Here is a 27,170-nt window from a genome sequence, read left to right as displayed (position 1 = left end):
TTCATTTTGGTTATATTTAAAACTTATCGGTTGCTAATTCGGTTGCTATTAGCGACCGAATTTATTGGTTGCTAAAATCGGTCGCTGAATGTGATTTAGCGACTAATATTGATTTGGTCCTGGAAATTTTATATCGGTCGCTATTAGCAACCGATCTTTTCGGTCGCTAAAATCGGTCACTATTCTGATACTTTCTTGTAGTGAACCTTTGTTCCTTTGATCTTTCCTTTATTTATAGAAATTTTTGTCCAATTAGATTCAAATGTAATTTCCACGTGCGTCAATTCTTGAATAATTGTTCCCGCTCTTTTTGTATAACCTGTGTAACTGCTAAAGTACACTCCAAAGAATTTCATTCTTCGACTGAGCACCTCGACCATCTCGTCGACTAAGTGCGTCGATTGGTTCTTATTTCTTGTTCCTTGACAAAAGCCCTTCTCCATACAAGCTTTATTCTTTGAAATACAAACTCATTAGATTTCGAATATAATATTTCTCGAAATTCACTATTTTCGATCAATAATATGTAATATATGCGGTTCGGTTCAGTTGTACAAAGTAAAATTGCAAATCAAACCGAATCTCAATAAAACCGATCCAAAATCTAAAAATTATACAAAATTGGGCGGCTTGTTTCAATTTTCGGTTTGGATCGGTGCAGTTTTGCAGTTTTTTGGACCGATTTGGATCTGAACACCCCTACTATCAATCAATTGAATTCATTATTTTTGACTAATTCATTCTTCTTGACTTCTTGTCATTGGGTTGCTATTTGATCTTAGATTATGTATTTGAGAATTTTGATGATTGATGGCAAATTTTGATGTTGGTATTTTATATTTGATTTTTTTTTATTTGACTTTTAAGTTTATATTTAAATGATATTATAAGTTTATTACACATAATGTTTTTAATACTTAAAAATTAATTGAAATCTTATAAAAAAATAATACAAGTCTACAATCGTTTTTCTTTTTATTTCTAAATCCAAAATTTAAAGACATCTTGCTACGCGATTATTATACTCTTTTTATTTTTATCAAAGTTGGTAAATTAAAAAACTCTTACCTAGCACTTCTCAGATAATTTTCATTTATGTTATTTGAAAAATCTAAAATATCTTATCAAAATTCTTCTTATATTCTATAGATGATTTCTCTAATTTAATGACTAATTTAGTTGTTTAGTGAATTACAAAGTTACTATTCAAATACCATAATAAATTATCATGCAAGACAATAAATATTAAATACTCAACATAAATTTGCTAAAAATGATGATATATATATATATACACACGAACGATAAAGTTACAATAATATACTAGTATTTGTTCTATATTACAACTCAACAAATGTATCTCTCATCAGAAAATTAATTGAGTAAAATTTAGGAAGTTTAATTTTCTTTACAATTTTTATTATTTTATCTGAGATAGTTATTATATTCGTCGTAATATCACTTATTTCAAAAATTTAAATTGATAAAAAATATAACATGAATAGTTATATCTCTAACATCTATATTAAAATCGAAGTCTGACCGAACAGAATAAACAACTACAAGAAGAGAGAATGCATCGTAGCAAACTTGATGTATAGATTATGAGATACATTACATGTATACATTGCATTAGAACAATACATGTTCAAGGGCGAAAAAGACATTTTCATTATCATGGATAATAGCTCTCAGAATCGATATCACTATCGTTCAAATGCACATCCACAGTAGAGTGCAAATAAATTAATCACTCAGCTTGTAGACATCAATGAACTTCTGTATTGCATTGTGGTATTGAGTTCCCTGTATAAAGGACAAAGCACATACTATTCAACTTAGGAAGGTGGCTCACTATATCATCATATAAATACACATATCTAGAAGAAACATGCTAAGTACACATTAACCTTATAGATATGTGTATTTTCGAATAGAGTTTAATTTAAAAACTCAGAAATTTAAAAATAGAGTTTAATTTTACATGATCATCAAATCAAATTTATATATTTAGATGACTTTTTAAGTAGTGATTTTGAGAACTAATTACTTTTGATGATGTGACAACGATTAAATGTTTGTGTAAAACTATTTTCCATTATTGATGTATGAAAATTAAAATAAAAAATAAATAAATAATTAGCCGGTGCCACATTGTTCTATTCTAATGGCATAATAATAAGAAGTTGGTGACAGTCCATGCACTGCCAGAACTCTACATTCTTGTTAAATAAGTAATTTGGAATTTTTTGAGAACCCTTTGCAGCTTCAATACCCTCTTTTGTATGAATCTCCCATTGCAATTTGTACACCTTGGCATCAGCTAATCCTCACTAATTTTTAGCTGAAAGGCTTCAATGACCTGAAACAAACTTCGATTTTAGCGTGCTCCACAGCATACAATCATTTTCTCCAGGAATATATAGGGAAAATTTCTATCTTATTATAAGCAATAATGTTGAGCTAAAGATACAACTTCAAAATATGTGGTATAACCTCGTTCCTAAAATGAGCATTCTTGCATATCATAACGCTAAAAGTTCACGTACTAAAATTAATAATTAATATAGTTTATTCTACGTTAAAATATGTATAATATCAAAATCTTTAAGACTTCGTATTTAAAGTACACATACCTCAAGTAGCTGTTCATTTTTTAGAAGACTCGTCACTTTATATATTTGGTTATTTATTAGATATTCATATCTTAGCAACTTGGCATCTCGTGTTAAAAGTACTCTCCTCTCTGCGCGCTTGCTCTATTAACTCCCTGAATATAATTGAAGTTTCATCAGTAAAAATGATATAGGATCAGACCAACTGTCAGAACTCCTAAGGTAAAATCAACAACTAAAGAATAGAGAGGGTAAAGCGTACTGTATTTACAACCTTTGTTCATGCTTCTTTGAATAAGGAATTGCATCATCCATCCCAACACATCGTAAATGTTTAGCCAAGCCTTCAACTTGAGTAGTTTTCCTTCCCAGAATTATATTCAATTTATAAATACTAATAATTAATTCTAAAATTACAACAGCAACCCATTTTTTTCCGGGTAAAAGATTACAATAAAACACCAAAAGACAAATAATACAAGACAAGAGATAAACCTCATCATATGTTCTTTATTCCACAAGCAATTGGAATTTTATTATATCCATATTGAAGGAGGCATCAAATATTTAAAGTTAAAATGCTTGCCATAACATCACAAAGGAACTTTGGATATCCATCCCCTCCTACTGATGGATCCCAAGGTGGGATACCTTTCCAGTCATCAAAATTTTTCAAATGCTTTACATTGCTAATGCCATTAGTTGATGACCACTTTTTTGCTTTCTTTTTTGAGGTTTTGGGTCTTCTGTCAGACTCCTTTAACAAAATTCTATCACCATATTTTTTCACAATCTTCAAAAATTCATCTGAAGGTACAATAACCGAACATGGTGACTTTTGAATTGTTTTTTCAGTTGAAGGTATCACCTGACCAGCATCAGAACCAGTAGTAGCTCGAACAATTGATAAGGCTTCTCAAAATTACATTCCCAGGACATTATCATTCAAATCATGCTTTGCAAAAAGCTCTTTTAGCCCAACATTTTCATTTGAATTAGACAATGTGGTTGTCTTGAGAAGAAAATCTCCTGCAGTGACAATTTAAAAAACGTGATAAAAAAATTATATGTATAAGCCTCATGGATGGAGAACAGTTCATATTTCTAGAATAAGATTATAAATGAATGTATCCATAGCAATATAATGAAAAAAGTTTCTATACATATAAAGTGGATGGATGTAAGAAACAGTCATATGAACGGTCCATATTTGAGCAAAATATATGTTGCCAAATTAGAATATTAATTTGATTTCTGTTAAGTACTTAAGGAAAGTGAGAACTCACATCTTAAAAGTCAGCTGTTAAGCGAAAAAAATCACTTTTTTTTAATACAACATCAAGCATCCCATAATATATAATGTGGGACTTTGGGCACCTTATAATACTGATGCGTGAGTATCTTATACCCTTTTTCCACTTATTTTCTAGTTGTTTTCAGTTAGAATTTACTACGTTTTATATTATTTTAGTGCAAAAATCTTCTTTAGATGCTATTTTGAGTTATTTTAGTGCTTTTTATGATTTCAGATGAAATTCGAAACAATTTGACAAAGTTTAGAGCGAAAATGAGAAGATTTGGAGCTACCCCATTGGGCGCTAAACACCAAGCTGTCGTTTAGCGCCAGCAAGCCTTACAAAGCAGCAACACTCCTACCCTCTTTGGGCGCTATAGGAAGTCTAAAGTGAAGCCCATCAAGGAAGCATTTTCCAGTAAATTTAGCTTTTATTAGTTATCTTATCTTTTATTTTTGTAATTTTTATTTACAAATAATATCTTTTAGTTTTAGAATTTATTATTTTATTTTATTTTCAAATCAAATTAGGTTAGATATAAAAGGGAGGAGATTCACCCTTTAGTGAGATCTTCTCACTCCTGCACTTTGACACCTTTCAGAATCCTTGTTTTCTCTGTAAGTCATGAGCCACTAAACCTCCTTAGTTAAGGTTAGGAGCTCTGTTTATTTTTATGGATTAAAACTATTACTTTTATATTTTAATTAATGTACTGATTCAGTTTCAAGGATTACTTTCGTTCTTAATTTTATGAATCTGGGTAGAATGGGAGTATGACCCTTACTCTAGATGCATTCTTGTGACCCTTGGGAGAGGTTTTTCACTTGAGCACAGCTTGAAAGTAAATTCCTCCTAAATTGCTAATTACTTGAACTAATCTGGATATGTGACATATAATCCATTTTGTCTTGGGTAATTAGGGTTTTTGTGGCCATAAACTAGATTTGAACTTAATCCTATAATCGGAATCAAGTGACTAAGGGATTGGCGGTTGATGAAGGTTAGAGGAGACTAAATCACTAAGAGATTAGGGTTTAGTCAATTACAGTTTGCCATGAAATGAATCTTGCATGATTAAAATAGTTGGTAAGAGACCTTAATCCAAAAAAGTAAATATCTCCAATACCTTAACTGTTTCTCTCATTGATTTCTACACCAAACTCATTATTTGCTTTCTTTACTCTTGTTTTATTGTTTAATGCTTTTAAAACCCACAAAACTAATTTTTTCCATTCACCTGACTAAGCTAATCAGTTGACCATTGTTGCTCAGTTCCTCATTCCTCATCGGATCGACCATCACTTACCTGAAGTATTACTTGGACGATCCGGTGCACTTGCCGGTTTAGTTGTGGATATTCTCAAAATCCGCACCAAATACCAAGTCCCTACCAATTTTTTATTAGTATCCATGATTTGAAAATTAATTGTGGTTTTCAAAAATAGGTGAGAGAGAAAGTAGTTAGAAAGTTTTCAAAAAAAAAAGAAGAAAGAAAAAGGAAATAAAAAGAGAATAAGGTAAAACAAGTAACTAACTAATAAACAAGAATTAAAAACAAATTAAAAGATTTGATTTTTGAAATTTAATTTTAAAAGAAAGTAAAGACTTGGAATTTAAAAGTTTTAAATTTAGAAAGAAGATAAGATAGGAAGGACTTAAAGTAAGAAGATGTGATAAAGAATTGAAAAAGAATTGAAAAGATAAGATTTGAAATTTGATTTTGGAAAAAGATTTGATTTTGATATTTGAAATTTAAATTTTAAATTTTGAATTTTGAAATTGAATTTTAAGATTTGAAATTAAAGTAAGATAAGATAGGATTTTTGAAATTTAAAGAAAGATAAAAAAATAAGATAAAGATTTGAAAAAATAAAATTTAAAATTTAAACTTTACTAATAAGAAAAAACCAAACTTTAAAATTTTAAATTAAGATAAAAAAAGATAACAAGATTTTCGAAAATTTAAACAAAGATAAAAGAAAAAAAAATTGGATTTTCAAGTTTTAAGGAAAAAGAAAAACAACTAAGAGATACCAAACTTAAAAATTTAAGATCCAAGGACACCAATTTTCGAAAATTTAAAAGAAAACACAAAAAGACACCAAACTTAAAATTTTTAAAATCAAACAAGAAAAATAACCAAGAACAATTCGAACACAATGAAAAACACTCAGGAACAATTTTCGAAATTTTTATGAATACAAGGGGGACACCAAACTTAAAAACTGACACAATACTCAAATAAAAGACAAAAATTACTAAAGAAAGGAAAAGAGTTTTGAAAAATTTTTGCAAAAGAAAACAAAAGACACAATTAAAAGAGTAACTAAAACTTGAAGAATACCTAATCTAAGCAACAAGATAGTCTGGTAGTTTGTCAAACTCGAACAATCTCCGACAACAGTGCCAAAAACTTGGTGCGCAAAATTGAACCCGCACAACTGAACTGGCAAATGCACCGGGTCGTCCAAGTAATACCTCAGCTGAGTGAGGGTCGAATCCCACGGAGATTGTCGAATTGAGCAAACAATGGCTATATTGTCAATCTTAGTCAGGCGATTAGAAAAGATGGTTATTTGTTTAAGAAGCATAAACAAAATAGTAAAGGAAACGAGATACCGAATTAGTGTAAAAGTAATGATAGATATTCAGTTAAGGCTTTGGAGATGAGTATTCTTTCCGAATTAACTTTTCTTACTATCTACTTCGATAACGAATGATTCATTCAACGGCAGCCGTAATTGACTAACTCATGTAGCATCCTCATCAAGTTAGTCTCTTCTAAACCATAGCAGTTCACCATATCCGAGCAACTCATGTAGCATCCTTATCAAGTTAACTCATGGCTTCCCACTATAGTCGAAGGTGAAGACCTAAGCAAACCACTCTCCTTCGCGATCTGATAAACCCATATTTCATGAGTTCTTTTGTGCTTAATTAGAGTGATTTATTCAACTCTTCACCTACTTAGTCACATTAATTGCATGGTTTTACTTTCCCTTCCTTATTATGTCATATTGTGAAAAACATGTTTCCTAAGCTTTAAAATTAATTAATTTAATTACCTTTATTTCCAATCGATGCCGTGATTAGTGTGTTGAGTAGTTTCAGATTTTCTAAGGCAGAATGACTTAAAGGATGGAAAAGGAAACATACAACAATGGAAGGAGAAAGCAAAACGAGCTTTAAAGGAACTGGTATCCACGCGATCGCATGGATGACGTGATCGCGTGCCAAGCACGAATCAGCAGCGATGCGGCCGCATGACTGACGCGACCGCGTGGCAAGGAAAAGCTCCGAATGACGCGACCGCGTGACCCACGCGGACGCGTGACAGAGGCCACGCACCAGAAATTACAGAATACGCCCCCAGCGAATTCTGAAGCCTTTTTTGGCCCAAATCCAAGTACAGACAGCATAGACCAGAGGTTATAAAGTGTGGGAATGCTTCCATTCAAAGCAGAGCTCGCATATTTTTACCTTTCAATGATTTAGATTTAGTTGAGAGGGAGATCTTCTCTCTCTCTCTTTTAGGATTTAGGATTTCTTCTTGTTTTAAGAGTAACTCTGGATCCCAGGTTTAATGTTCTTTTAGTATTACTTCTATTTATTTATTCCAACATTTGAATTGATTATTATAATTTGATTTATGAATTCTCCCATGTTACAGACTATTATTTGAATTAATGATAATTGAGGTATTTTCAGTTTATGATTGTTTTCTTTGATTTAAGTTACCATTGCTTCCCATCTAAGGACCTCTTTATTATTCCAGCAATTTTACTTTTTCCCCTTTTGGTTCTGGTTAAGAATTTAGTAACTCAACAGTTATTAAACTCAACACAATTGATAATCGTGATCTTGCTAATTGAGCTGAACTTGAGTAATCCCAACCTTTTCTTAGGAGATAAATAGGATTCAAAGGTCAATTTAATTAGTCCCTTGACTTTCCCTTGCCCTGGTAAAGGTTGACCAAGTGGAGTTTAGATTCAACTTTCATTATTGTTGAGAGAGATAAATAAGTTGGACCTCTAATTTCTCTTATCTTGCCAAAAGTTGTTTTACAGTTATTATTTATTTTTAATTACCGTTTAATTCACTCGTCATTTAAATTACTTGTTTCTCACCTTCTAAACCCCGATTACAACTTTTATAACCAATAATAAGAACATACTTCCTCGCAGTTCCTTGAGAAGACGACCCGAGGTTTGAATACTCGGTTAACAATTTCTAAAGGGGTTTGTTACTTGTGACACCCAAAACGTTTGTATGAAGGGACTTTTGAAGGTTTAGAAACTATACTTGCAACGAGGATTTATCCGCAATTTTTTAGATCATGCAAAAGTTCTCTCGTCAAAATGGCGCCGTTGCCGGGGAACTGCTAACGTGTGCCTTATTATTGGTTATTGTAAATATTTTTCTTTTGCTTGTTTATTTACTTTTGTTTTTTCTTTTTTATCTTTATTTGCTATTATGAACTCTCACCCCTCTCGCTTTGAGTTTGGTTCTAATATTATTAAAGGAAATAGAAGTTACAGCAGGAATGTGCATCAAGGTCAGACCAATCAAGGATGGATGGAACCAAGAGGATCTAATCAACCCTTTTGGCAGCAACACCCTCCGAGATATCATGGACAAAGACCATTCCACCGTGCATACCCAGCTGAAAGGCATGGTGGACAACCTTGTAACTACCAACAAGTCCCACCCCGTGCATATGAACCATCTTTTCAACATAACCTCGAACCACCACACTCACAAGCTTTTCTTCACCATTCGCCATCATATGATCCTTCCTTACCCCAATACCAATCCAATCGTTCCCAATCATCACCACTTTCGTTTGTATCATGTCCAAGTCTGGAAAACCGCGAAGCAAAGGATCGCCTAAAAGAAACAGTAATTAAATTTCAAACAACCGTTCAACAACTGGAGCAAGCACTAATTCAATGGGCCACCAGGCGCTCAAATATACAAGGATCAACCACAGCTCCATGTGGACAACCCAATGAAGAGCGTAGCATGAAAGAAATACTAGAGACTCCAGTGAACAAGACAGAAAATGAATTCGTACTAGAACAAGTGGAAGAAGCTGTCATTGTTCAAGAAGAAGAATTGGTTGAAGATCTAGGCGATGCTGAACTTCCTTGGGAATCCAGAATTGAGGAAAACTCCGTCCAAGATGCCAAAGTTAATGCTAAGGAGGATACCGTACAATCTCCAAGGCAAGTCGTTTACGAAGAATCAGACGGAATAATCCAAGAAGCAAATTTCCTTGATGATGATAGTCACAAGTCTAGTTCTCCTAGTGATGAACTTGCGTCCGCAAGTGAATTCTCTGAGATCGAAGAATCTCCCCCAAGTGAATATGAAGATGATGCGGAGGTAGATTTCTCTCAACCTCCAATCTATGACTCGAGTGATGAGGAAGACATAGAAGACTTTGACCAGGATACAGATACAATTGAAGATCTTTGCAAGGAAGTGGAAGAATTCACAGAAGAACACAAGGAAACGGAACTTGCAGAACCACCAAAAACACCTATCCCAAGGCCATTACCACCCAATACAAGCTTCAAGTGGGTACAATCCTTAACTTATAATTTTACTTATTCACTTGAATATGGTTTGCTTGAAACAGATGGCCAACTTAGAGCTCTCTACGGCTTTAAGAGTAAGAGGGAATTGGCTCGTATTCAGAGCTGGTGCACCAGGTTCAATAAGGTTCCACGCTTCACCTCGAAGTACACGGATTGGTATCATGCTCAATTGCACGGATCACAGAGAACGTTTGGTCACCACGGTGAGATTCTACTTTTTAAACCGCCCGGATGGAGACATGTAGACCAAGATGGAGGCGGATTTAAACGCAAGGCTTGGAATCCTGAGGTTTATTCTGACATTTGTTACCCCAGGAGCCTAAAAATTTATTTGAAGCTGCTCAGAAGCTTTACATGCCTAGTTTGGGACCCCGGAGGCTATTGGCATTCCAAGCACTGGTGGAAATTTTTGGACGAATTTAAACACAAACCACCATAACAGGATACTCTTCCAATGTCCAACTTAAGGACTTTAACTAAAAGTGCTAGGTGGAAGACAACCCACCATGGTATGGTTGCTTCTTTTTCAACTTATTTCTTGTTAATTGCTTTCATTTTTCCTTTTTCATTTTAATTTATTAAACCTGGAATCATGCATAAGCATTCATGACAGTCATTGCATTCTGCATTTTTCATGCATATAAAAAAAAGGGTTGCACGACGCGACCGCATGCCCCATGCGATCGCGTCGTATCACGCAAAACACCACCCATGCGACCGCGTGAACCACGCGGCCGCGTGATATATATATCGGCGTAAGGATCCAACGAACAGAAAGTTAGGCTGGAATCGTGCGGCCCTTGTGCGTTTCGCACAAATTAGCCCACGCGATCGCATACCCCATGCGATCGCGTCACTTACCCAATACCAATCCCATGCGACCGCGTGAGCGACGCGATCGCGTCGCATGGATTGCACATCACCCCAAAAAGGGGACAGAGAGTTGCGCTAAGACGGCGCTGGAGTCGTGCATTTAGCACAACTTCCAGCGACGCGATCGCGCGGCCCACGCGATCGCGTCACCCTTCTTACCCCCCTCTCATGCGATCGCGCACCCCACGCGATCGCGTCACTCCCATTTTCGTCCCAACCACGTGACCGCGTGCCCCACGCAGCCGCGTGGATTCGAAAATATAACCCCCCCAACCCGCGAACCCTATCAGTCGCGAGCCCCCCCACCCCCAACCCTCTTCTCCCTCTCTGCTCCCTCTCCCTCCAACACCACCCAGCACCACCCAGCCGCTACCGCCGGCCACCCAGACGCCGCCGCCACCCCATACGCCGCCGCCCTAACCCCCTCCCCTCCCCTCCCTTCTTCTCCCTTCCTCTTCTCCCCTTCCCTCTCCGCCACTGCCTCCGCGACCACCGCCCCGCACCCCCGCCACCCAGCCGCGCCCCCTCTCTCTCCGCCACCCAACCGCACCCCCTTCTTCTATCACCAATCCAAAACCCTCGCTGCCACTGCCCCGTCAGCCGCCACCGCGTCGCCGTGCACCACCACCACGCCGGACGCCGCCGCATCCACTTTCTTCCCTGTTCCACTCCTTCCGCTTACCAGGTTCCGCAACACGCAACCCTTTTTATCCGTTCGTCACTTTTTTTTTATTCCATTTATGTTCATGATTAGGATAGCTAGACTTGCATGTTGTAGTGGATTTTTAGGTTGTTAGGTAGCTTAGGCTGTGGTTAGTGGATCTAGGTCTGTTTACTTGCACTGTTCTTACTTCTGTTTTATCCTATGTGCAAATCTGTTGCTGCTATAATCATGATTCATATGCTGCCTTCTTGTATGTTGCTACTGTTTACATTGAGTTTTTATGTTTATTTTATATCTATGTACATGCAGCTTGCTTTCTTTTAATTCATATGACCTGATCTGATTGTTGTTTATTTTCCGGGATAATCCATTTTTAGCCGGAATGCTGCCCAAATTTAAAAAAAAAATTGTTTTCATTCTTGTTTTGGTTTGGCAACTCTATTTTATTCTGCTTTCCCCAAACCATTTCATGAATGCTAGGGCCACTTTCTTATCCTCTTTTGATTTCCTGGTTCATAACATGCATTTGTGATTCACTGATTCCAATTTCTGATTTCTTTATTTCTATTCGAATCAGCATCACCCTGTTTTCTTTATTCGATTATGAGTACTTCTATTCTTACTTGTGAATCCTTGTTATATGGAATTTTCTATGCCACTTACTTTCCTAACTCACTGATTTTAATTTACTAATTTCTTTTTCAACTCTTAACCATTCTAACCCTTTTGATCCCTTTTCTAATTATTTTCACTTTCCTCTAACTTTCTAACCATGGCATATTGCTTATTTTCTTTCCATTTAACATTAATTCAATCCCATTCCAATTACTCATTTTCCTTATTTTATTTCTCCCTTACCGCTTTGAGTTTCCTTTGTTTAATTGCCTATTTGCTTTCCTATTTTTTTTATCCATTCCTGGTTTTCTGTTTTTCAGGATGTCTGCCTCACAAAGGAAAGGCAAAGGCAAGGCCACTGGCAAGCGCAAGAGAGGAGATTCCTCCCAGTCCATCATTTCTCTAATGCACGATTCATCATGGCGGGAGAAGAACTTCACACAGCAAGAAAAAGCTGACCAGCTGCTCCCTTCGACTGATCTTATAAAATTTGCAAACCGGTACTGTGAGCTGAAGTACCCGACTTTTGCAAACTCCAGAAATCTATACCTGGAACGTACCTTGAAGATTCCAGAAGCCCTCCAGCAATACACTACTGAGCAAATTAAGCAAAGGGGCTAGTTCTTTCTGGAGAGACAACTGACAGAGGTCAATGCATCTTGGGTCAGGGAATTCTATTGCAACTACTACCTTACTACCCTTGATGCAGTGAACCTGAGGGGAAAGCAAATTCTGGTCACTGAGGAGGCCATAGAGACCATTCTCCAGCTCCCAGCCAAATCCGATCAGCCAGATGGTTATGCACAGGCTGAGGAGGACATGGGCCAGATGCAGTTTGATTGGGATGCTGTGAAGGCACGGATTGCTCTCGACCCTGCTGTTCCTTGGGAGATGGGTCAGAACACCACTATGCCTCGAGGGATCAAGAGAGTGTACTTGAATGATGAGGCTCGACTATGGCATCAGATCTTGAGCAATTATGTGATGCCGAGTACTCATGAGACTGAGATCCCGGTTGCCATGATCACCCTCCTCTGGTGTGTTCTGGAGGGTAAGGACCTGTACTTGCCTCGTTTTATCCGGCATTATATGGCCAGGGCCCACGTCCGAGGCACCCTCCCCTTTTCTTATCTGGTTACACGGCTATGCCGTCAGGCTGATGTGGGAGGATGCCGATGAGTGACCACCAGCAGCGGACTGCAGGAGGATCATTCCTCATAGTAGAAACTTGCTTTGGGCTACAGACCACCACCTGTCACTGCTCCTGATGAGACAGCCCCTCCGTCTGCTGGACCTTCTTCATCCACAGCTGCCCCAGCTGCCCCTGCTGCCACTACTGCACCTCCACCCGCCTCTGAGCCAGTTTATCGCCTCGTGCACCATCTTTTCCGCCAGCTTGATCAGATGGAGCACCGTAACAGGCGCCGGTATGAGAGATTGGAGCGCCGCAGCAGGCGACGCTATTCCCATCTGAAGCTGATGATCAGACAGGGCGCCGACATCCCCTCCGAGCCCGACACCCCTTCAGAGCCATCAGAGGAGGAGGAGGATGAGCACGAGGAGGAGACTCATTCCCAGGCGGAGACTCATCAGCAGGCAGCCACAGAGCAGACTGCCCCGCATCAGGAGGTTATGCCCCAGTTTGAGGCTGCAGATCCGGAGATCCCGATCCAGTCAGTCTCCCCTCTACAGCAGCCAGACTCTCAGCCCACCACCGCCACAGAGACCCCAGCTACCATCCCTACCAGTGATGACACTCCTTCACACCCGGCTTGATTGAGCATCGAGGACGATGCTTCATTTTAAGTGTGGGGAGGTCGCCATCTCTGGCGTTTATTTTGGTGAACTACTACATACTTTTTCTTTTATTTTGGATATTTTTCTGTATTTTTCTCTTTTTCTTTTATTGTTATTTTCCGAGTACTTATACATTGCTACTTGTGTATTTTACTCTATTTTTTGCATTTTGCATTTTTTTTGTTCATATTTTAGTTATTTAGCTCATTTTAGTCATTTAGTTTAGTTTGCAATTCTGATTTATTAGTGGATTAATTAGTATAGTTTACCCTTTTTTTAGCATAAAGATAATATAGTTTAAATAGAAAAATATAAAAAGGAAGTAAACTAGAAACTTTAACAGAATCAAAACAACCCACACCTTGTATATATAGCATTACATGTTAGTTGACAACATTTCATCAAGGAGGAACATTAAAACTTTAAAAGCTACCCTAAATAATTTTTTTCAAGAGAATAATGGGAATTTTTAACTAAACCTGCATACAATATATAAATGATATATGATGCTTGAGTTAGAGAACACACAGCCTGTGAGTCTTGAGCTTAAATTGTATGGTTGCATTCAAACCATAATTTCATTTCTGTGTGTTATATTTCTTTTTATTCTGATGTTCTTTCCTTTGCTTTAATCTATATGTCCAATTATAGAATATAGAATAGATACATACCAAGAGAATGATTGAGGCCATCAGTTGATTTTAGCTCACTCACCCCCAAATTAGCCTGCCTTTTACATCACTTTTGTTAGCCCCCTTGAGCCTATTAAAACCCCTTTATTCTATTTAGCCAAATTACTAGCCTTAAGCAGAAAAACAAAAGAAAATCCCAAGTGAATCCTTGGCTAGCTTAAGATAGAAAATCATGAATAGAGTTAAATGTGGGAAACCTTTTGGGAACATGGATGATAGAACCAAAAAGGTAGAAAAAGTAAAAAGGAATAAAATAAAATTTGGGAAGCATGCTCATGAGAAAATCTAAGTAATTTAATTATCATGTGCATTAAAAAAAAGTTATTTTTCAGCATCTAAATAAGAGGGAATACAAAAAGGAAATTCCCCAATGAAAATAATGCACATGGAATAAAAAAATAAATTAAAAAGTGAAACATGAGCATGTAACAATAAGTGGGAAATATGGGAAAATAGGTAAAGAAATTTTATTTTACTAAATATGTATGTTAGGTGAGATCTTAGTCTAATTAAGGATTCACTTATTAGCTCACTTAGCCTTATACATATATCCTTACCCTTTGCCTTGACCCCATTACAACCTTAATTAAAGACCTCATGAGTTTTGGTATGACTATATTCTATAATTGTTGATTGGTTAGATGAAGAACAAAGTTATAGAAAGTAAGAATAAAAAGAAAAAAATAGAGTGAATAAACCCAATAAACACTGAGTGACTAGAGAGTAAACACAAAATCCAGTGAGGGTTCAATAACTCATCAACATATATATGTACTTAAATTACTAATTGTTTTGCAAGTTTGTACAAAGTTTTCTTTCCCATCTCATTTGCTAAAATGCTTTATTATTTAAGGGTTAGCTATATATATATATATATATATATATATATATATATATATATATATATATATATATATCCTTGAGAATGTGAATTAACTTAGCTACATGTAAGCTTTATATATGAGTAGATGAACTAGAATTGCATGACCCATTAGGTAGATGCATTTAGCATAGGTTGCATTTCATAACATTTCATCACTTTAACCTTAATTATTTACCTTGGATTTAGCATGAGGACATGCTAGTGTTTAAGTGTGGGGAGGTTGATAAACCCATATTTCATGAGTTCTTTTGTGCTTAATTAGAGTGATTTATTCAACTCTTCACCTACTTATTCACATTAATTGCATGGTTTTACTTTCCCTTCCTTATTATGTCATATTGTTAAAAACATGTTTCCTAAGCTTTAAAATTAATTAATTTAATTACCTTTATTTTCATTCGATGCCGTGATTAGTGTGTTGAATAGTTTCAGATTTTCTAAGGCAGAATGACTTAAAGGATGGAAAAGGAAACATACAACAATGGAGGAGAAAGCAAAACGAGCTTTAAAGGAACTGGTATCCACGCGATCGCATGGATGACGCGATCGCGTGCCAAGCACGAATCAGCAGCGACGCGGCCGCATGACTGACGCGACTGCGTGGCAAGGAAAAGCTCCGAATGACGCAACCGCGTGACCCACGCGGATGCATGACAGAGGCCACGCACTAGAAATTACAGAATACGCCCCCAGCAAATTCTGAAGCCCTTTTTGGCTCAAATCCAAGTACAGATAGCATAGACCAGAGGTTATAAAGTGTGGGAATGCTTCCATTCAAAGCAGAGCTCGCATATTTTTACCTTTCAATGATTTAGATTTAGTTGAGAGGGAGATCTTCTCTCTCTCTTTTAGGATTTAGGATTTCTTCTTGTTTTAAGAGTAACTCTGGATCCCAAGTTTAATGTTCTTTTAGTATTACTTCTATTTATTTATTCCAACATTTGAATTGATTATTATAATTTGATTTATGAATTCTCCCATGTTACAGACTATTATTTGAATTAATGATAATTGAGGTATTTTCAGTTTATGATTGTTTTCTTTGATTTAAGTTACCATTGCTTCCCATCTAAGGACCTCTTTATTATTCCAACAATTTTACTTTTTCCCCTTTTGGTTCTGGTTAAGAATTTAGTAACTCAACAGTTATTAAACTCAACACAATTGATAATCGTGATCTTGCTAATTGAGCTGAACTTGAGTAATCCCAACCTTTTCTTAGGAGATAAATAGGATTCAAAGGTCAATTTAATTAGTCCCTTGACTTTCCCTTGCCCTGGTAAAGGTTGACCAAGTGGAGTTTAGATTCAACTTTCATTATTGTTGAGAGAGATAACTAAGTTGGACCTCTAATTTCTCTTATCTTGCCAAAAGTTGTTTTACAGTTATTATTTATTTTTAATTGCCATTTAATTCACTCGTCATTTAAATTACTTGCTTCTCACCTTCTAAACCCCGATTACAACCTTTATAACCAATAATAAGAACATACTTCCTCGCAGTTCCTTGAGAAGACGACCCGAGGTTTGAATACTCAGTTAACAATTTCTAAAGGGGTTTGTTACTTGTGACACCCAAAACGTTTGTATGAAGGGACTTTTGAAGGTTTAGAAACTATACTTGCAACGAGGATTTATCCGCAATTTTCTAGACCACGCAAAAGTTCTCTCGTCACGATCCTACTCAAAATACCACAGACAATGTCAGATCTTTTGGATCAGGGAACGCTGCTTCTCAGACTCTAGCCTTAACACCACAGAAACCTCAGTAACCCATGGTCAACAGGATTATATGTCACGTATCCAAAGTCGCCCAAGCACGCTCTTGGAATCCGCAGTGCACTCTCTCACTGTGGTTCAATGCTATCCGGGTCAGGACTCACATGGAACCCATGTAAAACAAGGATGATTGTCATGGGTCATCCTCAATTCACGAGATGAAGAACGAAAATGCACAAGAGAATGGAATCAAACATGCATTAAAATAGAAACAGCAATATTATTAATCCATGAGAATCAGCAGAGCTCCTAACCCTAACTTAGGAGGTTTAGTTGCTCATGCTTTACAGAAGTTATGTAAATCATGAAGTATGACTAGACTAGAGGTATGAAAATCCATCCTAAACATGGGTGATCTTTCCCTTTAAATACTAATCTAATAACTAAGAAGTACAAAAAGTATGACTAGAATAGAGGTGCGAAAATCCATCCTTGGGCCCACTTTGGTTGAGTTCTTGGATTGAGTTTGGCATCCAACTTTGAGGAATGGGCATTGAACGCCCATTAGGGGGTGATTGGTGCTGCCTTTTTTTCTTGGTCGGCGTTGAATGCCCCAAAGGGGGTGGTTCTTGGGCGTTCAATGCTGGCTTGTCTCCTTAGAGCGTTGAACGCCAGGCAGGGGGTAGCTCCAAAAATGTTCATTTGAGTGCATGAAGGTCAGAATCTGACAGCATCTGCTACGCTTTTCTTGCCTCTGAATTAGACTTTGCCAAAGCTCCTCAATTTCAGCCAGAAATTACCTGAAATCTTCAAAAAACACAACAACTAAAACAATATGAAAATGATGCCAAAAAGTGTATAAAATATCCACTCATCAGTAGAGAACCAAAATTCTCTCACTTTCCCCCTCCTCCAACAAAGCAAGCTTCATTGGCGGCAACTACGACTACTACTTATCCCATAACACCTTCACACACCGAGCACAACAACATTTGGCATCTTAGATTAGGACACATACCCATGCATAAATTGAGTTTACTGAAGAAATATTATCTTTTCATAGATTATATTGCCTCAAAACTTCCTTGTGACTCATGCCATTTTGCAAAATAAAAGAAATTATCTTTTGACTGTGGTGGATGGCAAGAGCAGATTCACTTAAATTTTTTATTTATGAAAACCAAATCTGAGGCATCACAAATTGGTTATTAATTTTGTGAATTTTATCAGAGTATAATTTGAAAAACAAGTTAAGTGTATAAGGATTGACAATGGGCCAGAATTCACTCTAAAATCTTTTTTTTGCATCAACTGACATTTTACACCAAACTCCTTGTGTAGAAACACCAGAGCAAAATGGAATTGTAGAGCGAAAATACTAGCACATTTTAGGTGTTGCTAGAGCACTGTTATTTCAATAAGGAATGCCACATTATTTTTAGTAATACGCAGTTACTCACGCTATTCACCAAATTAATAGGATGCCCAGCACTAAACTGGATAATGCTAGTCCTTATAAGCTTTTGTATGCTAACTTACCTGACCTTTCATATTTAAGAGTATTTGGTTTTCTTGCATATGCCTCCACATTAACAAATTCAAGAACAAAATTAGACCCAAGAACCAGGAAAATAACTTTTCTTGGTTTTAAATTAGGAGCAAAGGGTTTTTCGACTTATTGATTTAAAATCAAAAGAAATTTTCATATCTAGAAATGTAACTTTCTATGAAACTCATGTTCCATTTTCACATTCCACTAGCACTAATATTCTTGTGGTACCCACTCGTACTCCACAATGCATTGATCTTTTTCAATATGATATACCATCCACATATCATTTGCAATCAACTACACATACCAAACTCACAGATTTAAATGAACATTTCTCAAGTTCAATGTACTCACCAAATTTTTCACACACCATTGTACCAATTACCACACCATACATTAAAAATGCACCTGCATCACAAAACTATGACATCACACATGACTGCATCACTAGAAAATATGAAAGAGTTAAAAAATCACCTGCTTATTTGAAGGACTACCATTGTATGATAACCCATGCAGCTCACTCTAGCAACTTTGTCAACTCTAACTCTTTATATCCTATCTCATAACATTTGTCATGTGATAAACTAACCCCAAAATATAAGTCCCTTTCTCTAGCCATCATCTTAAATATAGAACCTAGTACTTATGAGGAAGTGGTGGAAGAAAAGCAATACAAGCTGAAATGATAGCTCTAGATCAGAACAGAACTTGGTGTCTCACTGAACTTCCAAAAGGCAAGAAGGCTATGGGTTGTAAATGGATTTTTTGGGTAAAATTCAATCTCGATGGCACCATAGAAAGGCACAAAGCAAGGCTAGTTGCAAAAGGATTCACTCAAGTACAAGGAGTGGATTACGGTGATACTTTTAGTCCAGTTGTCAAAATGACTACTCTATGAGTAATGTTAGCATTAGCAGCTGTAAGTATAATATCCACACTTAATTGGCTCCAAGATCACTCATTCTCATAAGTAATAGGGATAAGTATTGTTTTGGTCCCTTACGTTAAGGGTCGGAATCGAAATCGTCCCTCTTCTAATTTTGGATTTAAAATCATCCTTAACGTATTTTTTTGGTATTAAAATCGTCCTTTTTGTTAAAATTTTTAATTTAATTCCTAAACTACCCCTATTCCTATTTTAATAATAAAATATATTAAATTAAAAAAAAAAACAAAACGCGTGTTTGGGGAGGGGAGGGGGAAGAAAACGCGTGGGTGGGGGGGTATACGAAGGTGCAGGGGAGGGGAGGGGAGGGGAAGGGAAGGGAAGGGGGGAGGGGGATGGAGCCGGGGAGGGAGCAGCTCGCTGCTGGATTGCGAGTGAGGGGGTCACGGGCTTGGAGCCGCCGCGTCTTCATCACCACCGCGTCCTCGCCGCGCTGCCGCCGTCGTCCTCACCACGCTACCGGGGGTGAAGAGAGAAAGAAGGGGGGAGAAACAGGGAGGTCGCCGCCGTGACCTCCTCGTCGTCGTTGGCTTCCGCTCCGCTGCTGGTCGCCGCCTCGCCGCTGCTGCTCGCCGCTGCTGCTCGCCGCCTCTGCTTCTTGCTTCGCTGCTTCGTCTTCTGCTTTTTCTGCTTCTTGATTTGTTGAATCATTGTTGGTTTTGAGTTGTTGATTTTCTTGATTTCTGAATTTCTTGATTTCTGAATTATTTGCTGTTGATGGAAGAATTGTTGCTGTTGATTTCTGAATTGTTACTTTCTGTTTATGATTTGTTGATTTTCTGTTTTTGCTTCTCTGTGTGGAGGTGGAGGTGGGGGGAAGGGCAGACGGGGAGGGGGCGGGTGGGGACGCTGGGTGGGGGAAGGGGAGGGTGGGGGTGGGGGTGGGGGGAAGGGGAGGGGGAGGGGAAGGGGAAAGGGGAAAGGGGAGACTGGAGGGTTGGGGAGGGGGGAAGGGGAGACCGGGGGTGGGGGTGGCGGGAAGGGGAGACGGGGAGGGGGAGACCGGGGTGGGGTGGGGTGGGGGTGGGGTAGGGGTGGATGGTGAGGGGAAGGGGAGACCGGAGGGGTGGGGGAGGGGGAAGGGGAAAGGGGAAAGGGGAAACCGGAGGGTGGGGGAGGGGGGAAGGGGAGACGGGGGGTGGGGGGTGGGGGTGGATGGTGGGGGGAAGGGGAGACCGGAGGGGTGGGGGAGAGGGAGACCGAAGGGTGGGGAAGGGGAGACTGTGTTTTATTTTTTTAATTTTTTTAATTTTATTAAAATGAAGGGTAGTTTAGGAATAAAAATTAAAAAGGACAATTTTAATACGAAAAAAAAACGTTAAGGACGATTCTAAATCGAAAATTAGATCGGGGACGGATTCGATTCCGACCCTCAACGTGAGGGACCAAAACAATACTTATCCCTAAGTAATACTATCATATTTTCAATCTCTCAAACTCACCAACACTCATAATAATAAGGAGTGAATTTCTAATATTTCAAAGAAACTTATTCATTTCATTTATAGACCATACACAATACACAAGGCATATGTGCCTTTATATAGGCAACGCTTCCTACTAAAATAATAATTTATGAACCACAAATCAATTTTGTAATGACCACCATTTCTTGAGTTGGCTTCATGAATCTTCCTTCATCTTGTGCTAGAAACACAACTTGCATTCATGTAGTTTCCATAATCTTCTAATTTAGGTTGCTTGGTTTTCAATTTCAATTCAATTTGATTTTGAATTTCTTCAATGTTGTAGCATGTTGTAGTTGTACTACTCTCTTGAATATTCTTGAAAAATCTTCAAACTTTTCAATATGTTAGCTTCTAGCAAAATCTAGCAAATTGATGATTATTGTATTCAACTCAAACTTTGCTTTTTTAACTCTTTGATCATTTTGACTTCAACACTCTTCATGAAGATTCTAATGATGCAAATTGATTTATAATGAATAACATTGTCTCTCTTAAATCAAGCTTGCAGAATTAATTATTCCAAGCATCTTTTTTAACTTGTAAAATAACTCTGTCTTCAACAGTTTTGTAAAGATATCTGCAACTTGGTCCTCTGTAGGACAATAGTCGATGTCAACTTTTTTCTCATTTACCAACTCTCTGATTTTATGAACCTGAATATCAATATGCTTTGATCTTCCATGGAATACTGGATTTTTGCAAAATGCAATAGCAGACTTGTTATCGCAAAATATTGTTGATGGAGTACTTTGTTTCTCATTCAATTCCTCAAGAATTCTTCTTAGTCAAACTGCTTTTGTTGCACAACTTACTGCTGTATTATATTCTGCTTTTGCTGTAGAAAATGCTACTACTGGTTGTTTCTTTGATGACCATGAAATTGTACTAGAACCAAGATGAAATGCAAATTTCGAAGTACTTTTTCTTGTTTCTATATCTCCAGCCCAATCACTGTTAGTGTAACCAACAAGATTCACTTCATTAGTATTTTTATAATAAATACCATCATTTAAAGTACCTTTGATATATCGAAGAATCCGTTTTGCTACTTGCAAATGGTTGGTACAAGGTTCCTCTATGAATTTGCTAAGCAAACCAACTCTAAACACAATATCTTGTCTGGTTGCAGTTAAGTACCTCAGACTTCCAATCAAGCTTTTGTAATATGTAGAATTTACTGTTCTTCCTTTATCTTTTCTCAACAACTTGAACTTCTCTTTGACTGGAGTAGGAACTGGCTTTGAATGTTCCATCTGAAATTTCTTCAAAATATCATTTTCATATTTTCTTTGAGAAATGAAAATTCCATCATCTTTTTGAAGAACTTCGATGCCAAGAAAATAAGACATCAAGTCCATATCCGTCATTTCAAAGTGCTTTATCATAGCCTCCCTAAATTCTGCAATTATCTTCAAATTGTTTCCAGTAAAGATTAAATCATCAACATAAACACACACGATCAAGATATCTCCAGGTTCAACGAGCTTGATATAAAGCGTATGCTCAAATGGACATCTTTTGAAACATTCTGTGTGAAATAAGAATCAATCTTCTTGTACCATGCTCTTGGTACTTGCTTTAACCCGTACAAAGCTTTCTTCAACTTGTAAACTTTATCTTCTTCTCCAAGAACTTCATATCCTGCAGGTTTCTCAACATACACTTCTTCTTCTAAAGTGCCATTTAGAAATGCAAACTTAACATCCATTTGATGTATCTTCCACTTATTTTGAGCCGAGAGTGAAATAATCATACGAATACTATCTAATCTAGCAACAGAAGCAAATACTTCAAAATAATCGATGCTTGGCTTTTGTTTGTATCCCTTAGCAACTAATTTTGCTTTGAAACGATCAACTTCACCAAATTTGTTAGCAAATCTGTCAGCTCCCATGTGTCATTCTTCTCAATGGCATGAATCTCCTCATTCATTGCTTTCTTCTAATTGTTGTCTTTAGAGGCTTCTTCAAAGTTCAATGGCTCACAATTTGAAAATAGAGCAAAATTTATGATTTATTCATCGGACGGATCGTTGTCATTGCTAACTTCATAATCTGCTAATCTATAAGGTAGTCTCCACTATCTTTGAGGTCTTCTGGATGATTCTGGTTGTTCAGTTGTGTCCAGTTGTCTTTCTTCTTCTTCATCACATGTATTTGAAATTACAATTGGCTGCTTTTCTGTCTTTGTATCCCAGTCCCACATGCCTTTCTCGTCAAACGTCACGTCTCTGCTGATGATTACTTTCTTTGTTTTTGGATTATATAGCTTATATGCTTTTGAGTCTGTGCCATATCCGATAAAGATACACTTCTCGCCTTTGTCATTTAACTTTTTCCTTTATTGATCTGGTATGTGGGCATAAGCTATACACCCAAAGACTCTGAAATGATGGATGGAAGGATGCTTTCCATTCCAAGCTTCCTTTGGAGTTTTATCTTGAACACTCTTTGTTGGACACCTGTTTAAATATGAACTGCTATTGCGATTGCTTCTGCCCAAAATTCTTTAGGCATTTGTTTTGACGTGAGCATGCATCTGGCATATCCATGATGGTTCTATTCTTTCTTTCTGCAACTCCATTTTGTTGAGGAGTATATTTAGTTGTTAGTTGGTGCTGAATTGTGTGTTGCTTAAAGTAATTTAAACAAGCAAGATATTCCGTTCCTCTGTCTGTTTTGAGAATTTTGATTTTACAACCACTTTATTTTTCGACAAACGCCTTGAATGTCTTAAAGACGTCACATGCTTCTGATTTTTTCTTCAGAAAGTATACCCATATATATCTACTAAAATCATTAATAAAAGTGATAAAGTACATACTACCACCGTTGCTTGAAACTTCTACAGAACAGAGATCTGAATACACAATTTCAAGTAATCTTCTAGCTCTCCATGAATTTCTTGTAGGGAATGGATCTCTGTGCTTCTTTTCCATTTGACAAATCTCACAAACACAATTGGGAATATGAACCCATGGTAGACCAGAAACAAGTCCTTTTCTTGACAGGTAGTTCAGGCCAGAAAAATGAAAATGTTCAAACCGCATATGTCACAGCCAGTTTTCATCAAGTATCACAGAACTCATGCAAGAGGGATTAACATGTTGAATTTTTAACGGAAACATTCTGTTTGAAGTCATCTTTGATTTATCTATGAACCTTCCATTGTTGTCAAATACAGTGCAATATCCACGATAAGTTATCATCTTATATCCCTTCTCAGATAATTGCCTTATACTTAATAAATTGTAATCAAGTTGAGGAGCATAGAAAACATTAGAAATATAACTCAGAGAACCATCCTTCAATCTAATTGGTATGTGCCATTTTTCTTTAATAGGGATCTTTGTAATATTACCAAACTTCAATAATAGTTTGACTGAATCATCTAATGAAGAAAATAGCTCATTTCTACTAGACATATGATTACTGCAAGCATTATCCAAGTACCATATATTTTCATCTTCAGCACATGAATTACTTGTAAAAAATAAAGTCTTAGTACCCGAATTATCATTAGTATTTTGATGCTAATTTTCTGCAACGTGTGCTTGATTGTTATTCACCATTTTGAATATGCAATCTACTGCTTTGTGTCCATACTTTCCATAATGAAAGAATTTGAAATTGGTTGTTTCTTGATAAAAATTGCCTCGATCTCTTCCTCGGTTGACAGGCCTGAAATTCGTTCCACCTCTTCCTTGATTAGGTGGTGTAAAATTATTGCAACTTTCTTAGTTGTAATTGCCACGACCTCTTCCTCTGAAACTTCCTCTGCCTCTACTTTGAAAATTAAAACCACGACCTCGTCCTTCTTGTTTACGGCTTGATTCTACAACATTGTTTAAATTCACTCGACTTTTCAGGGCTTCCTCGGTTGATTTTTCTGACTTCTCTAGTATTCTGCTGATGTGGCTTTCCATGGTTTCCTGCAACTCTGCAATCTTCATGGTGTCCATATCGTGGGACTCTAGTATCGTAGTCACCACATGGTCATACTTCATCGACATGGTGTGAAGAATTTTCTCTACCACTTTCCTATCGGGCATATCTTCTCCACAGACTCTCATCTTATTGACAAGATCTATAACACGAGTAAAATATTTCTCAACAGTTTCTGAGCTAGACATCTCGTACCTTTCGTATTCTCTTCTCAAAGACTGTAACTTTGCTTTCTAAGCTTTATCTATGCCTTTCTATGACAGCTTCAACATGTTCCATGCTTCTTTTGCACTTTTGGCATTTGCTATTTTGCCAAACACAGTATAATCTACACCTTGATGAATTTGAGATAGCGCCAATTGATCTCTCCTCTGTTGGGCAGCATCTGCTCCTTCTTGCAAACCCAGTTCAATGAAATTCCACAGGTTCTGAGCCTTCAAATGGGTAGATGTCAAAGTGTCCCAATAACTATAATCAATTTCCCATCTAACTTAGGACCAGACCACACAATATTAAAAGTGTTTGCCATACCGACTCTATGAATCAACAGCTATGTGAGAACTCTTCCACACCTCACAAATTCTTAAACACCAGGCACTGGATTAACCAGCTCTGATACCAAATATAAGTATAATACCCACACTTAATTGGCCCCAAGATCACTCATTCTCATAAGTAACACTATCATATTTTCAATCTATCAAACTCACCAACACTCATAATAATAAGGGGAGAATTTCTAATATTTCAAAGAAACATATTCATTTCATTTATGGAATACACACAATACACAAGGCATATATGTCTTTATATAGGCAATGCTTCCTACTAAAATAATAATTTATGAACCACAAATCAATTTTGTAATGACCACCATTTCATGAGTTGACTTCATGAATCTTCCTTCAACTTGTGTTAGAAACACAACTTGCATTCATGTAGTTTCCATAATCTTCTAATTTAGATTGCTTGGTTTCTAATTTCAATTCAATTTTATTTTGAATTTCTTCAATGTTAGCATGTTGTAGTTGTACTACTCTCTTGAATATTCTTGAAAAATCTTCAAACTTCCAATATATTAGCTTTTAGCAAAATCTAGCAAATTGATGATTATTGTATTCAACTCAAACTTTGCTTCTTTAACTCTTTGACCATTTTGACTTCAACACTCTTCATGAAGATTCTAATGATGTAAATTGATTTATAATGAGTAACAGCAGCTGCAAAGAAATGACATTTTCAAACAGCTGGATGTCAATACTGCCTTCCTTCATGGAGATTTGGACAAAGAAGTTTATATGAAGATACTACCCAATTTGGCTGTGTCACAACCAGATTTGGTTTGTAAATTGCAAAAGTCTCTATATGGGCTTAAGCAAGCAAGCAAACAATAGAACATAAAGCTCACTCAGACTCTTGTTGATGCTGGTTATAAGCAATTTTTTTATGATCATTCCCTCTTCATCAAGAAACAATCCGAAAGCTTCACTATCATTCTAATATATATTGATGACTTGGTTTTAACCAGGAATGACATTGGCAAAATCAATTCCATCAAGCAATTTTTGGATGACAAATTCAAAATAAAGGATCTTGGTGATCTCAAGTACTTCTTGGGAATGGAAGTAGAACGCTCTAACTCTGAAATTCACATTTATCAGCGGAAGTACGCCATGGACCTTCTCAAGAATTTTAGTTATCTAGATTGCAAGTCTCTCTGCACCCCATTTGATTATTGTCAGAAACTCTCGAAAGAATCAGGTACTATTTTAATGGACATTACTTATAGACAGCTCATTGGCTGACTCCTTTACCTCACAAACACTAGACCCGATATCTCTTATGTTGTGGGACGTTTGAGCCAGTTTTAAGACTGTGCAACCACTTCTCACCTACAGGCTGCTTTCTGTGTACTCCGATATTTAAAAGGAAGGCCTGCAACTGATATATTCTTCTCCTCTACTTCTAATCTGTATCTCACGGGATTTGTCGACAATGATTGGGCTACCTGTGCCGATACTCGTCGTTCCATTTTCGATTATTGCTTCATGCTTGGGAACTCTCTCATTAGCTGGAAGAGTAAGAAGAAAACCACTGTTTCCAAGTCCTTTGTAGAAGCTGAACATAGGTCTTTTGTTGTTGCCACTTATGAAGCTAGTTAGTTATCTTTCTTAATGAATTTTATTAGTTTGTGGCTTCAAAAGTCTATCAGTCTATTCTGTGACAACTAGTCAGCCATTCACATTGTCAATAATCCCATCTTTCATGAAAGAACCAAACACATTGAAATGGATTGCCACATTACTCGTGAAAAGTATTTGTCTAGTCTCATTCATCTTATGTCAGTTCATTCCGGGAGAAACTATGCATTTTTGGGATCTACGTGCTCCCTGGTTAGAACCTCTAAGAGGTCCCAATGGTTTGGACTTGAGTAGACTTAAAAAAGACATACAGCCTGAAGATCAACTTACTGATTTTCTTACTAAAGCTCTGCCACCGGGCCC

The 27,170-nt window shown here is 37.0% G+C and overlaps 1 protein-coding gene and 1 pseudogene across 1 annotated transcript; both read right to left on the bottom strand.

The window, feature by feature from the left end:
- Positions 1-1,746: 1,746 nt before the first annotated feature.
- LOC112729920 (uncharacterized) lies at positions 1,747-19,904 on the bottom strand (annotated as a pseudogene).
- Positions 19,905-23,774: 3,870 nt separating this feature from the next.
- LOC140176690 (uncharacterized) lies at positions 23,775-24,854 on the bottom strand. Its single transcript, XM_072208234.1, has 2 exons — positions 24,548-24,854; positions 23,775-24,112 (listed from the first exon to the last, which is right to left on the bottom strand). Exons 1-2 carry the CDS (start codon positions 24,852-24,854, stop codon positions 23,775-23,777), a joined length of 645 nt encoding a protein of 214 aa, XP_072064335.1.
- Positions 24,855-27,170: the final 2,316 nt, after the last annotated feature.

This window comes from Arachis hypogaea, chromosome 12 (assembly GCF_003086295.3).
Source record: "Arachis hypogaea cultivar Tifrunner chromosome 12, arahy.Tifrunner.gnm2.J5K5, whole genome shotgun sequence".
NCBI classification, from domain to species: domain Eukaryota; kingdom Viridiplantae; phylum Streptophyta; class Magnoliopsida; order Fabales; family Fabaceae; genus Arachis; species Arachis hypogaea.
The sequence above is the reverse complement of the archived record's forward strand: the minus strand, read 5'-3'. Positions and strand labels throughout refer to the sequence as shown.

Excerpts from the sequence above, each read along its gene's own strand:
- LOC140176690 (XM_072208234.1), bottom strand. The coding sequence starts at position 24,854 with ATGTCTAGCTCAGAAACTGTTGAGAAATATTTTACTCGTGTTATAGAT. Across the intron at positions 24,113-24,547 it reads CAATGTTGTAGAATCAAGCC|ATGATTCAGTCAAACTATTA; the intron begins GTAAACAAGAAG and ends TTTCTTCATTAG.